Genomic DNA, 14,082 nt, shown 5'->3' with positions numbered 1-14,082 from the left:
ATACCCTCTAAGAGAGGAGAGGGAGGGTGGGTGGAGCTAGTACCTCTTAAGACGGGGAAATTTAAATAATTTAAAAGAATTTTAGGGATTTTCGTGTTCTATTTTTGGGAAATTCTCAGTATTAAGAGATACTAATCCCAGTCACCCGCCGTCACTTTTCTTAAAGGGTATCTCATTTGCCAAAATCAGTTTTATATTAGCAAGTATTAGCCCCACCCACCCACCCTCTCTTTTCTTAGAGGGTATATCATTTGCCAAATTCAGTTTTGTCTTAGCAGTTAGTAGACCCGCCCACCCGCCCTCTCTTTTCTTAAAGGCTATGTCATTTGCCAAATTCAGTCTTATCTTAGCACTTACTAACCCCACCCACCCACCCTCTTTTTTCTTAGAGTGTATGTCATTTGCCAAATTCAGTCTTATCTTAGCACTTACTAACCCCACCCACCCACCCTCTTTTTTCTTAGAGTGTATGTCATTTGCCAAATTCAGTTTTATCTTAGCAGTTACTAGTACCACCCACCCACCCTCTCTTTGCTTAGAGGGTATATCATTTGCCAAATTCAGTCTTATCCTAGCAGTTACTAGCCCCACCCACCCACCCACCCTCTCTTTTCTTAGAGGGTATATCATTTGCCAAATTCAGTTTTATCTTAGCAGGTAGTAGGCCCGCCCACCCGCCCTCTCTTTTCTTGGAGGGTATCCCATTTGGCAAAATTAGTCTTATCTTACCACGTACTGATGACTAAAGTATTGTCTCAAACTCTTCCAGAAATTATACACCCCGTATTTTCGGTGCTTTTCAAACTTTTTTTGTTTATTTTTTTTAAGAATTTACTTTTTTGTTAATTTTTGAAATAAAATATTTATCAGTTATGTCATGATTTGATTTTTCTTATTGATGCTGTCCCCTTATGGTCAAAATTCAAAGGGATCATTATGCCCATGCCGAGGGATCATTTTACCTATGGGGATGCCTAAAATGATCCTTCTGTAAGGTCCTGGAAAAACGTTAATAACTTTTTTTATAATTATCGAATCACCAATTGGCTTATACTGTTACCTAGATAAATCAATGTTCTTACAAATAATGCTACAGTTTTACATGAATAATAATAATTTGTATTTTTTAAAGAATTTCTCCCTTAGGGGGATCATTCTAGGCACCTTTCCCCTACTATCATAAAATCGAATTAAAACTGGGGAACTATAATATTTTTACTCTACTCAGGATCCTGGATTCAATACACATGATTACTAAAAATTCATTGTAATATTATTGTTAATTAACAAAACTAATAAACATATTTATAATAATAATAAAAAATGTATAAAATACAACTTTTGTTTAACACCTATAAGTAGTTAAGTGTATCTACTACTTATCCCAGAAAGGAGGTGTTTTAAAAAGCCCTACGCCCAGTAACTTCTACCTTCATTCATTTGCCGAGAGATCATTTTCAAAATATATTTATTATAAAAATATGCAAGTCTTGGTGATGAAAAATGTACTCCTAATAAATTATTACAATATACAAAAAAATAGAAACAAATTTTATTTATTTAAAAAAAATCTCTCGCAAAGGCAAGTTCCTCTTTCTTCTTGAATCAATTATTTAAGACTTCTTTAGTTGCTAATCAATAAGTATGTTACAAATTTGGTTATTCTAACATCTTCTATAAGTATATGCTAAGTTTACTAAAGCGTCTACTTATGAATATTAGCATTTGTAGTGTATACTTTTGACATGTGGTGATGCTAAAAAATAGATGCTTTTACTTGTAAGTCCCTATTTAATACTACATACTTATTTAACAATTTAGAAAACCAGCATTTAAAAATTCCTCTACATCACCGCATCTCGTCTGCGTTATCTTTTAGTTAACAGTTTACTATTGCATTATATAATTTACAACTTGGAAGGGCAATCAATTCGCAACTAGTTTTAGTAAGTTTGAACAAAGTAAGACCTTCTGCTATAAAACAATTGTGTTTTCTTTCTCAATAAGTCAACAAAAGACAATGCATGAGATCGTTTAGCATCTTCCTCAACATTTTCTTCACTGATTTTTACGAAAACGGAAAAGCAATCTTCAACTGTAAACTTAGCCTCATTATAAAATGGAATACAAGTGAAGGTAAGAAACAAAATAGTCGTCGTTATTTTTACTTTGATTTTAGCATTCTAGCGAAGTTGTACCCCAGCAAGAAGAAATTATAAAATACTTAGGTATATTCATCTAGCAAATAAAAACTCGCTCCAGTGATGTTGTCAATATGGCCTAGAAATTAACGCTGAAGTCTCCAAAATAATGTGCCTATTGTTGTTTCAATTTATTTCACCGTGGTGTAAGTAAAATCTGATTAGTAATATATGGTTTATGTTTAGTATTTTTACGTTTTCCTTTTCATTTGTTCTATCATTATAAATCACTCTGTATTATTAAGTGTACACAACGGATGTTTACATTTTTCACTGGTAGACTTGTCCTTCCAGGAACCGTTCTGCAAAATGTGTGGATTTTTAGATAATTTGTTATATTAGAAAATGGAGCTTCCTTTTTCTTAACTTTAATAATAATAAGATACCATTAGAAAAATAGAGAGGGAATGTGCAAAAAGGCATCGAAACATCGATTTAATGATTAGAACAATGATCAGGATTTATGAATTCGTCCCTTTAGATGTAATTGCAAAAATGAATGAAATACATTTTGATAAAAAATGTGGTTTGATGAAAATTATTTTTATTGTTAAGATTGTTTACAGAGAATATTCAAAATAATTAATGAAGGGATGAATTAAATTTATTGATTGATTGATTGAAAAAAAGGTTTTTCTAATTTTAAAATAATTCCATTTTAGATGATGCCTCATCACCTTTCTGCCAGAACTACCAGCAAAAAGAGAAGAAAAAGCGAGGAAATTAGCAAAGGTGCGTCGTTTTTATTAGTTCTTGGCTGATTTGTGTGAAGTGAAGCCCCATGCTTTGCCCTGGGTTTGTTCTAGGAGTAACGGACAGTATACAAAAAAATTTTGATAATTTTTCCAAGGTAATATGGTTATATGTGTGTGGTTTATTAATCCACCCTCATATTTAAACTAAGATATCGAAATTAAAAAAAAATCAAAATTCTTGAAAATTATTTGGAAAATTATGTATTTTAAAATACAATATGGGGTGCTCTGAATTGCTGTAAACACTTTATCGTCGTGGATTAGAAATGGAGGTGTATCTTATCATTATTTTATACTACATGAATGTGTTATCTTCTTACACAGGAATTATTTTCTCACAGCTTGAATTTGAACATTTATTCTTGAATTATTAGTGGTGAACCCCAAGTTTGGAAAAGCGCCTCTAAGTCAAATGGAAGACAAATTGCTTGTTTATTCCTTAATTTTTGAAAAGTTACTGAAAAACTTATTTCCCAACTGCAAAAACTCTCTCCAGCTTTCAAAAACGAAATCAAAGATTACAAATCATATTAAACAGATTATGAAAAAAGAAATGGTTATTAAATAACTGGATACAAATACACAAGTTTACGTTGGTGACATGATTTGCATGATGTTAAATGATGTCTTATTAATTCAAGTTATAAATCAAATCAAAGTGAACAACAGCCACAAATGGAATACGGTCAAAATCAACCTACCTAATAATTCAGGAATAAATGTTCAAATTCAAGCTGTGAGAAAATAATTTCTATGTAAATAAAAAAATAACACATTCTTATAGTACAAAATAAAGAAAGGTACACCTCCATTTCTAATCCATGATGATATTAATTTAGCTAACGATAAGTTTCGAGGTCCTTTCTCTCAAAAACCAAAAGTACGTGTGTTGATGGAATAGTTGAAGTTTTACACATTTCAGAAACTCCGTGGCGTCGGATGCGATTCATTTTTGCTTAAACAATTACCCTTTTATAAAAATACAAACTAAATTAGACGTATCCTTGATACGAAGATGTGGGCCAAAAATGAAAGATAATTTTTAATTTTGTATTCTTTGGGATGTTTAAAACTATGCTATTTTTAAGCATTTTGTGATTTTCTGTTCCGTGATTCTTCAAGAAAGTAGTATTTACATAAATTCGTTAAACTTCACCTTCTTGTCGCCCTATATATATTTTTTTTACTTTCTTTATTAAACATTGTCACCATTTAACTCAATAGTATTTCTTTTTAGATACCGGTCACTTCTTTTAGAAGAACGATGGGAAACAATGAAAGAAAAACTAGCAAAGAAAGAGAAGAAGAAGAATGAAAAGAAGGGAAAGAAGTTGCTGCGACAAAGGGGGCCGGTTCCAGTAGAACTATAAGTACGTTATTTTCTTTAGCACCATTGTCAAAATAACGGCAAAATTTTAGGAAGCTGAAGTAAATGGCGCTGAAGCTAGAATTCCCTCGGACCAAGTGGTGGATTTAGAGGAAGAAGAACGGCGTGAAGGAGAAGAGAAGAAGGCGAGAGAACCCCTCATCATTTATAAAGATCAGATAGACGTAAGCCATCTTTCAATGGTAATGTTTGTGCTATTGTTGACATTGTAGGCCCAAACTGAGTTCGATGCTCTTCTGGGACTAATAGATGGTAAAATTTCCGAAAAATAACAGCTACTCATGGCAGAATTGCAAGTTTACATGATGGGCGAAGGAGGTAGCTGAATGTTGAGGAATGCTTTATTACATTACTTTGGTGGCACATCAAGATCGTAAAGACCACGTGTTGATGAACTACGCCTTCGAAATTGACAGGATCAGCAATGAGTAGCAAAAAGCTCTAGCCCTAGTTGTAATCTAACCAAAAATGCTGTACTTATGACGTCACACCTTCTTCTAGATTACCAATATGTTTGAAAATTCTCCAAGAACGAGAAACCGCCATCATCTATAATTTAGCCTGCAAGGAGGTAAAAACTGTTCTCTATATATGACTTATTTATTCAGTTCTGTAATCGCGGCTTAGCTGATTTTGTAAAAAAAAATTATATAACCGGCTTTGTAATTGATACTTGTTCGCGTTTGTGTTTTCAGAAAATGTTTAAATATTTTCGGATTCGGCAGCTTTTATTCAAAGGCAACTTATGCAAGGGAGCAAAGTTAAGTCCTCAACCGCCAAAGACAAACGCCAAATTTAAATAGTCGATGCCAATAAAAAAACTTGATTCACTACAACTCGTCGCCTGAGAACTTGTTTGATTTACAGACCAGAGCGCGCTCAGGCCAATGTCGACTCTAAGCATTCAGAAGCGATTGGGTTGGTTTAGACTATAATTTCTGCGGGAAATAGTTGTTTGGTCGGTTTTTATAACGACTAAGTAAATTTTTTTGGTACATATTTAGATGATTTTACCTATTTTGTTTAACTAAGAATTGATTCTTTATTTGTGTTTTATACTAGCAAAACGTCTTAAACTAAGAATATTGTTGAAATCGTAATAACCCAATGGATTTTCTTCGGGAAAACGTCTTGGAAACACTGTGTTCTATTTTGTATCAATTTTTTTTTTATATTTTTACTGATTTTAGTAATTAGAATAATCGAAAATTCGAAAACTCGAGAAATCTAATAATCGAAAAATCGAAACCTTAAAAAATCGTAAAACCGAAACATTGAAAAATCGAAATATAGAAGAACTGAAAATCGAAAAAATGTAAAATTTAAAAATCGAATAACGAAAAATCGAGAAATCGAAACTCCCAAATTTAAAAAATCGGATAACTGAAAAATCGAAACATGGAAAAACTGAGAAATCGAAAAATCAAAAGATCAAGAAATCGTGGAGTCGAAACAATTGAGAAACCGAAATAGACCAAAATCGAAAAATCGAAAAGTTGAAAGTTGAACAATTTATAAATTGAGAAATTGACAATCAAAATATCGAAAAATCCAAAGCCCGTTAAATCGAAAAATCAAAAAACTTAAAAATTCGAAAATTGAAAAATTGAGAGATCGAAAGATCCAAAGAACGAAAAATCGAAAAGTGATGAAGTCGAAAAATCGAAAAATAGAGAAATCGACAAACAAAAAGTTAAAAGTTGAAAAATTGGAAAAGCGGAAAAATCAAAAAACGAAAAAATGGAAAACTGGAAAAATTGAGAAACCGAAATAGGCCAAAATAAAAAATTGAAAAAATGAAAAATCGAAAACCTGAACAATCAAATCTCGATGAATCGAGAATGAAAAATTAATAAATCGAAAATTGAAAAACAGAACATCTAAAACCAGGAAGTCGAAAAATAGAAAGATCAAGAAATTTTGAAAAATTAAAATATTAAAAGACTGAAAAATGTAAAATTTAAAAATCGAAAAAGTAAAAAGGTAACACATCGAAAAACCCAGAAGTCAAAAATAGAAAAGCTGAAGAATTGAAATATTGAAAAATCCTAAAACTGAAAAATCGAAAAATCAAAAAAGTGAAGTCGAAAAATAGAAACCTTAAAAAATCGAAAAATTGAAAAATCAAAAACCCGAAAAATCAAAAAATTAAAGAATTGAAGAACAGGAACATCGAAACCCTCGAAAGTCAAGAAATGGGAAAATCAAAACATCGATTAATTGAAAAATCGAAAAATTGAGAGTTTATGAAAGTCAAATTTGAAAAATTAAAAAATTGAAAATTTGACAAAATGACAATTGAAAAACAGAAAATCTAAAACCGGGAAGTCAAAAAATCAAAAGATTAAAAAATCGAAACATTTGAAAAATTCAAATATCGAAGAACTGAACTGAAAAATCGAGAAATCGAAAAATCTATAATTTTAAAAATTAAAAAATCTAAAATTTAAAATCGAAAAATCCAGGGGTCAAGAATCGAAAAGTCGAAGAATCGAAATATTGAAAAAATCGAAAAACTGAAAAATGAAAGATAAACTAAGAATCTAATAACCTGAAAAATCCGAAAACTGAAATATCCAAAAACAGAACCTAAAAAGTCGAAAAATTGAGCAATCGAAAAATCCAAAAACTGAAGTCGAAAAATCGAAACCTTAAAAAAACTAAAAAATGAAAAATCGAAAAATTAAAAAATTGAAAAACAGGAATATCGAAACCCTCGAAAGTCAAAAAATTGGAAAATCAAAACATCGATTAATTGTAAAATCGAAAAATTGACAGCTCATAAATGCCAAATTTGAAAAATTGAAAAATTGAGAATTTGAAAAAACAGAAATTGAAAAACAGAAAATCTAAAACCGGCAAGTCGAAAAATCCATAGATTAAGAAATAAAAACATTTGAAAAATTCGAAAACATGAAAAACGGAAATATCGAAGAACTGAAATGAAAAATCGAGAAAACGAAAAATCTAAAATTTTAAATATTGAAAAATTAAAATATAAAAAAACTGAAAAATCTAAAATTTAAAAATCGAAAAATTGAAAAAACGACAATTGAAAGACAAAATCTAAAACCGGGAAGTTGAAAAATTGAAATATGTAAGAGCTGAAATGAAAAATCGAGAAATCGAAAAATTAAAAGGTCGACACATCGAAAAATCCAGAAGTCAAAAATAGAAAAGTCGAAGAAGAGAAATATTGAAAAATCCCAAAACTGAAATGTCGAAAAACTGAAAAATGAAAGAAAAACTGAAATATCCAAAAACTGAGAACCTAAAGAATCGAAAAATTGAGAAATCGAAAAATCAAAAAAGTGAAGTCGAAATATCGACCCCTTGAAAAAATCGAAAAATTGAAAAATCAAAAACCTGCAGAATCGTAAGATCGAAAAATTGAATAATAAGTAAACTGAAAAATCCCAAAATTGAAATGTCCAAAAACTGAGAAATTAAAAAATTGAAAAATCCAAACATTAAAGAATTGAAAAACTGAAAAATCAAAGAAATCGAAGAGTCGAAAAATCAAAAATCGGTTAATCGAGAAACTGAAAAATTGAAAAGTCGAGAAGTGGAAAAACCGAAAAATTGAGAAATCGAAACAGCCCAAACTCGAAAAATAAAAATTTTTAAAGATTAAGATTTGAAATTAAAAAAAAATCGAAAAATCAAGAAATTTAACAATCGAAATATCGAAATCTCAATAAATTGAGAAAGGAAAAATTGAAAAACCCAAAAATTTGAAAACCGAAAAATTGAAAAATCGAGAATGTTAAAAACAATAAAATTGAAAAACCAAAAAATCTAAAAGCGAGAAGTCTAAAAATCGAAAGATCGGGAAATCGAAACATCAAAAAACTGAAAACCCTAAAATTGCGAAAAATTGAAAAACAGAAATATCGAAAAATTAAAAAATCTAAGGAAAAATGAAGAATAGAAAAACTGAAAAATCCAAAATTCGATAGATCGCAAAATTGTGAAATTGAAGAATCTAATATTTAAAAATGGAAAAATAAAAAAATCAAAACAGTAAAAAATCCAGAAATCGAAACATTAAAAAATCGAAAAAATGAAAAATCGAAAATGTAAAAACGAGAAATCAAAAAATCGAAGAAAAATTGTAGAATCGAAAAATTGAAGAATGGAGAAAGTGAAAAACCGAAAAATCGAGAAATCGAAAGTTGAAACTGAAATATCGAAGAATTGAAAAATTGAAGAAGCGAAAAATGAAAAATTGGGAAATCGAAACTTCAAAAAATTGAAAAACTGAAAAATTTATTCAATATCGAAAAATTGAAGATTGGAAACATTGAAGGATTCCAAAATTAAAGTATCGAAAATCGACGAAAAACTGACAAATCGAGAAATCGATCCGGCGAAAAAATGAAAAAATTAAAAATCGAAAATGTAACGAGAAATCAAAAATTCGAAGAACAATTGAAGAATCGGAAAATTAAAAAATCACAAAAGTGAAAAATCGAAACTTCGAAAAGTCGAGAAATCGAAAAATCGAGAAATCGAAAATTGAAAAATCTCAAAACAGAAATATCGAAAAATCGAAATATTTAAAAATCGTAAAATTGAAGAGAAAAACTGAAAACCGAGAAATTGAAAAATTGAGAAATTGTAAAATCCAAAAATTGAAAAATAAATAGGAGTAAACTGGAAAATCCCCAAACTAAAATTTCGAAAAACTGAGAATTCGAAAGTTGAAACAGCAGAAATTATGGTCGAAACCGGTTGGAATGTATATCAGATCACGGATCATGGCTTATAAATCAAATCGTTTCCGAACGCTTAGAGTCGACATTGGCCTGAGTGCGCTCTGGTCTGTAGATCAAACAAGTTCTCAGACGACGAACTGTAATTCGTGTGACCTGAATTAAAGTGGAAACAGTAAGCAGCTTGTAATATTCTGGTAAATCTAGTGTCAATTTGTCGAAAGTAAAACGTGTCGTTAAAAATATTATGACATTTTTTCTATTGTAGTTAATTTTATTGCTAGTTAGAAACAAACACTGTTGCCAACATAAGTCGAGGAGTCCTCAACCGTCATTTAATTTAAACTATGACGCTTCTTTATGTTCTCTGGTAGTATCGTGTTTTGGAATTAGTGTTTATGTTGTTGGTTTTAGGTGTTTGACGATGCAGCGGTGGAGCTAACAATGGCCTTGCAGCAATATTTTAACTCGAAGCTCAACGAAAGAACCCTTCTACAGGTGTTTGAAGACCAAGAGTAAATTCGTGCTGGTTTCATCTCAAGAGTTTCTCAAGTTATTCAGATGATTGGACCCGATCCGATAAGCCTTAAGGTCGCAAGCGAGAGAGTTGACCAACTTAACAACCAAATTAGTATAAAATTGCATGTATATATATATGTTAGTCATATTTATGTTTAATTGCAGTTGTACAGTTTTTGTAAATACTGATTGTTGACATACGTTTATAAAGTATTAAAAGATTAATAAAACTATTGTACAAACATTATAAATTAATTAATTAATTAATCAATAAACTGATATGACACTAATTACACCCACTTTAGTAGAACAAAACTCCGGTTCTCCTCTATCTTCCATTCTGTTCGTGTTTTTTTTTGTATTCGCTTCTCTTTACAGTGTGTGTTGAAGTTTAGATAAAGTAGAATTTTTACGGCGCCATCTCTCAAGTAAGAATCTAATTATAACACTGAAACTTCATTTTTCATTCCTAACTCAGGAACTCTGTATCAGGGACGAATGACTTGTGTTCGCATATTTAAAAAATACATTTTATAATAATAAAATCAAAACAACTTCCAATTTACAAAAACTTTATTAACAGGGATATCTATATAATTTCGTTTCAAACGAAAGTATCTTCTTGTGATAAATACTGATAGGGAGCCACCTAACAACTGTATAAAATTGACTAGATCTCCGTACACTGAACCTCTCAATTAAATACTTTCTGACTGCATCTCTTGCAAACTCGACTAATAGTGGCACCTGAGGTAGACTTTTAGCTTTGGTAATAAACTGTTTCACATTTAATTTATAACAAATATTTTTTAATTTAGGTCTTGCAAAGTAGTCCAACAACTCTTCAAATGCATTTAGAGAGTAATTATGAGGATCATTAAGAAACACATCTAGATCTAATTTAATATCATAAATAATACGTGGAATAATATCACAGAAACTGACCCTAATCTCCATGTGCAACAAGGTTTTGAAAAGATCACAATAACCGTATGTTTTATACACAGAATCTAGATCTTTTTCCCACACGTTAAGTCCATATGACAGCAAGTAAAAAATAAAATTCATGGCCTCTCTAGGATGGATTTGATCTTCTATCATTTTAGCAACCAACAGTTCCATTCTAATTTTACCAAGAAACTCAACAGTTTCACAAGCTAAGTTACTATTAATCAACATTTCCCAATTATGGAAAGACGTGGACTGAAAATCGTACCAAAAGATTGGCTGCTTACTCAAAAAAACACTTCGTATGACATAGTCAAACTTGTCAATCATAACCCCTAGAACCTGCGGCTCCAATTTGAAAAACATCATAGACGAAAAAATTACATTTTTAACGAAAACCACTTCTTTCACGCACTCCGCGAGTTGAAAAAACAAAGGAGACTTTCTTTCCAACAACTCAAACAAAACCTCAGAAGACAGTTTATATTCTGAATAACAATCAAATGTATAAAAGAACAAATGTTCGTGGACTGAAATGATACTAGGGTCATAAATCACAGCCAGTTCAAACGGCAAATTCCCGTTATTATCAATAATGGAAGCATCCGCTCCATAATAAATCATTAAACCCACCCCTTCACTCACACCATCGGGGTCAGTTTTCATGTTAAACAGCATATGCAGAGGTGTACATCCATCATTGTTTTGTGCATTAATATCAGCACCTTTCTCAATAAGCACCTGGCTGATTAAAAACTGATGTCTTTGTAAAGCCAAGTGTAGAAATGTATTATTGTTGTAGCAAAGCGTGTGAATATTTGCACTTTTTTCGACTAAACCCACGGCAAAGTGCTCACTTAAAAACACACCTTGATTTGCGAAACGTGTCAAAGAGAGCAACAGTGCCGTCTCACCATTTAAGTTGGTGGCTTCCAAGTCGTAGTAATTGAGAGACAACAAGTAGTCAAAGATTCCATACCTGTAAAACAAGGTTCAGTAACCATACTTCAGTTCAAATGTCATTACTTGTCTAGAATGATTGAAAGGAGTAAAAGGTTATTGCCTTCGTCGTCAAGAATAGCGAGACTTTCGGCACAAGAGGCCACAAGACGTTCAAGTTTATCAACATCGTTACCAGAAATCGCCGAAATCACCTGTGATAAGGTTTCATTAGAGCTATGTTCGGTCATCACTGGTTATTTTACCTGTGAAGTGGTATCGTTTGGTAAATCCGAAGAAGTATTGGCTGCAGACATGATCTTGCAATTATAAGCATTACATAAATACTTAAATGATTTACAAAATCGAATATTTTTAATAGAACACTTCTTGTTATGAGAGTGGTTAATATTAAAAGTTTAGGTACTTTTTGTTTTATGAGGTTTATTGACTTGGTTTATCAGTCCAGCCAGAGAACATAGAGAAGCGTCATAGTTTCAACAGTTGAAGACTCCTCGACTTATGTTGGCAACAGTGTTTGTGTGTTTTGTTGATACACATCCTAACCGGTTTCGACCATAATTTTTTCTTGTTCAACTTTCGAATTCTCAGTTTCTCGAAATTTTAGTTTGGGGACTTTTCAGTTTACTCATATTTATTATTCAATTTTTAGATTTCACAATTTCTCAATTTTTCAATTTCTCGGTTTTCAGTTGTTCTCTTCAATTTTACGATTTTTAAATGTTTCGATTTTTCAATTTTTGACTTTTATTTATAGACTCTTTATTTGTCGATTTTTTTTCAATTAATTGATTTTTCAGGTTTTTTGTTTTTTAATTTTTTTTTATTTTTTCAGGTTTATATGTTTCAACTTCACTTTTTGTTATTTCGATTTCTCAGTCTTTTAATTTCTCAGTTTTTGGACATTTCAGTTTTGGGAATTTTCCATTTACTTATTATTCAATTTTTCGATCTTACGATTTTGCAGGCTTTTGATTTGTCAATTTTTCGATTTTTTAGGTTCTCAGTTTTTGGATATTTCAGTTTTGGGATTTTTCAATTTTTCGATATTTCAGTTTTGGGATTTTTCAATATTTCTGGTCTTCGACTTTTCCATTTTTGACTTCTGGATTTTTCGAAGTGTCGACTTTTTACTTTTTCGATTTTTAAATTTTAGATTTCTCAATTCGTCAGTATTTTAATTTTTCAATATTTAAAATTTTAGATTTTCGATTTATCGATTTTTCATTTCAGCTCTTCCATATTTCAATTTTTCAAATGTTTCGATTTCTTAATCTTTTGATTTTTCGACTTCCCGGTTTTAGATTTTCTGTTTTTCAATTGTCATTTTGTCAAATTTTCGATTTTTTAATTTTTCAAATTTGACTTTCATAAACTCAATTTTTCGATTTTTCAATTAATCGATGTTTTGATTTTCCCATTTCTTGACCTTTGAGTGTTTCAATTTTCCTGTTCTTCAATTCTTTAATTTTTATATTTTTCAGGTTTTTGATTTTTCAATTTTTCGATTTTTTAAGGTTTCTATTTTTCGACTTCACTTTTTTGATCTTTCGATTTTTCAGTTTTTAGATATTTAAATTCTACGACGTTTTTATTTTTGACTTCTGGATTTCTCGATGTGTCTACCTTTTCACTTTTTCGAATTTCCAATTATGGGATTTTTAAATTTTAGAATTTTCAATCTTTTGATATTTTAATTTTTCAATATTTCTTAATCTTTCTATTTTTCTACTTCCTGGTTTTAGATGTTGTTTTTCAATTTTTCGACTTCACTTTTTAGATTTTTCGGTTGCTCAATTTTTCGACTTTTTAGGTTCTCAGTTTTCGGATTTTTCAGGTTTTCCATTTTTCAGTTTTTCTTTCATTTTTCGGTTTTTCGATGTCTCAGTTTTGGGATTTTTCAATATTTGGATTCTTCGACTTTTCGATTTTTGACTCCTGGATTTTTCGATTTCTCGATTTTTCAGTTCATTTCTTCGATATTTGAATTTTTCAAATGTTTCGATTTCTTAATCTTTTGATTTTTCGACTTCCCGGTTTTAGATTTTCTGATTTTCAATTGTCATTTTGTCAAATTTTCGATTTTTCAATTTTTCAAATTTGACTTTTATAAACTCTCAATTTTTCGATTTTTCAATTAATCGATGTTTTGATTTTCCCATTTCTTGACCTTCGAGTGTTTCGATTTTCCTGTTCTTCAATTCTTTAGTTTTTTGATTTTTCAGGTTTTCGATTTTTCAATTTTTCGATTTTTTAAGGTTTCTATTTTTCGACTTCACTTTTTTGATCTTTCGATTTTTCAGTTTTTAGATATTTCAGCTTTAGGATTTTTCAATATTTCAATTCTTCGGCTTCTCTATTTTTGACTTCTGGGCTTTTCGATGTGTCTACCTTCTTACTTTTTCGATTTTTCAATTTTTGAATTTTAAATTTTAGAATTTTCAATTTTTTGATATTTTAATTTTTCAATATTTCTTAATCTTTCTATTTTTCGACTTCCTGGTTTTAGATGTTCTGTTTTTCAATTTTTCGACTTCACTTTTTGGATTTCTCGGTTGCTCAATTTTTCGACTTTTAAGGTTCTCAGTTTTCGTATT

The 14,082-nt window shown here is 30.4% G+C and overlaps 1 protein-coding gene and 1 long non-coding RNA gene across 4 annotated transcripts; one reads left to right on the top strand and one right to left on the bottom strand.

The window, feature by feature from the left end:
* The first annotated feature begins 677 nt into the window (after nt 1–677).
* Nucleotides 678–9,820, top strand: LOC135123450 (uncharacterized). Of its 3 annotated transcripts, none has more exons than XR_010279619.1 (7): nt 678–2,136; nt 2,193–2,347; nt 2,864–2,933; nt 4,194–4,326; nt 4,376–4,507; nt 4,556–4,914; nt 9,473–9,820. It is a non-coding gene; the product is annotated as an uncharacterized LOC135123450 (long non-coding RNA). The 3 variants fall into 3 exon arrangements; XR_010279617.1 differs by having other exon boundaries at nt 2,188–2,347; nt 9,473–9,819; XR_010279618.1 differs by having other exon boundaries at nt 2,180–2,347; nt 9,473–9,819.
* A 312-nt stretch (nt 9,821–10,132) lies between these two features.
* Nucleotides 10,133–11,875, bottom strand: LOC135123033 (uncharacterized). The gene is made up of 3 exons (XM_064047534.1): nt 11,731–11,875; nt 11,552–11,679; nt 10,133–11,504 (listed from the first exon to the last, which is right to left on the bottom strand). The coding sequence occupies exons 1-3, from the start codon at nt 11,779–11,781 to the stop codon at nt 10,154–10,156; spliced, it is 1,530 nt and encodes a 509-aa protein (XP_063903604.1). The 5' UTR covers nt 11,782–11,875; the 3' UTR covers nt 10,133–10,153.
* Nucleotides 11,876–14,082: the final 2,207 nt, after the last annotated feature.

The sequence above is a fragment of the Zophobas morio genome, unplaced genomic scaffold (genome assembly GCF_036711695.1).
Source record: "Zophobas morio isolate AGI-343-1 ecotype UQ-CSIRO unplaced genomic scaffold, CSIRO_AGI_Zmor_V1 ptg000006l, whole genome shotgun sequence".
NCBI lineage: Eukaryota > Metazoa > Arthropoda > Insecta > Coleoptera > Tenebrionidae > Zophobas > Zophobas morio.
The sequence above is the reverse complement of the archived record's forward strand: the minus strand, read 5'-3'. Positions and strand labels throughout refer to the sequence as shown.

Excerpts from the sequence above, each read along its gene's own strand:
- LOC135123033 (XM_064047534.1), bottom strand. The coding sequence starts at position 11,781 with ATGTCTGCAGCCAATACTTCTTCGGATTTACCAAACGATACCACTTCA. Across the intron at positions 11,680-11,730 it reads CAAACGATACCACTTCACAG|GTGATTTCGGCGATTTCTGG; the intron begins GTAAAATAACCA and ends ACCTTATCACAG. Across the intron at positions 11,505-11,551 it reads CTTTCAATCATTCTAGACAA|GTATGGAATCTTTGACTACT; the intron begins GTAATGACATTT and ends CTTGTTTTACAG.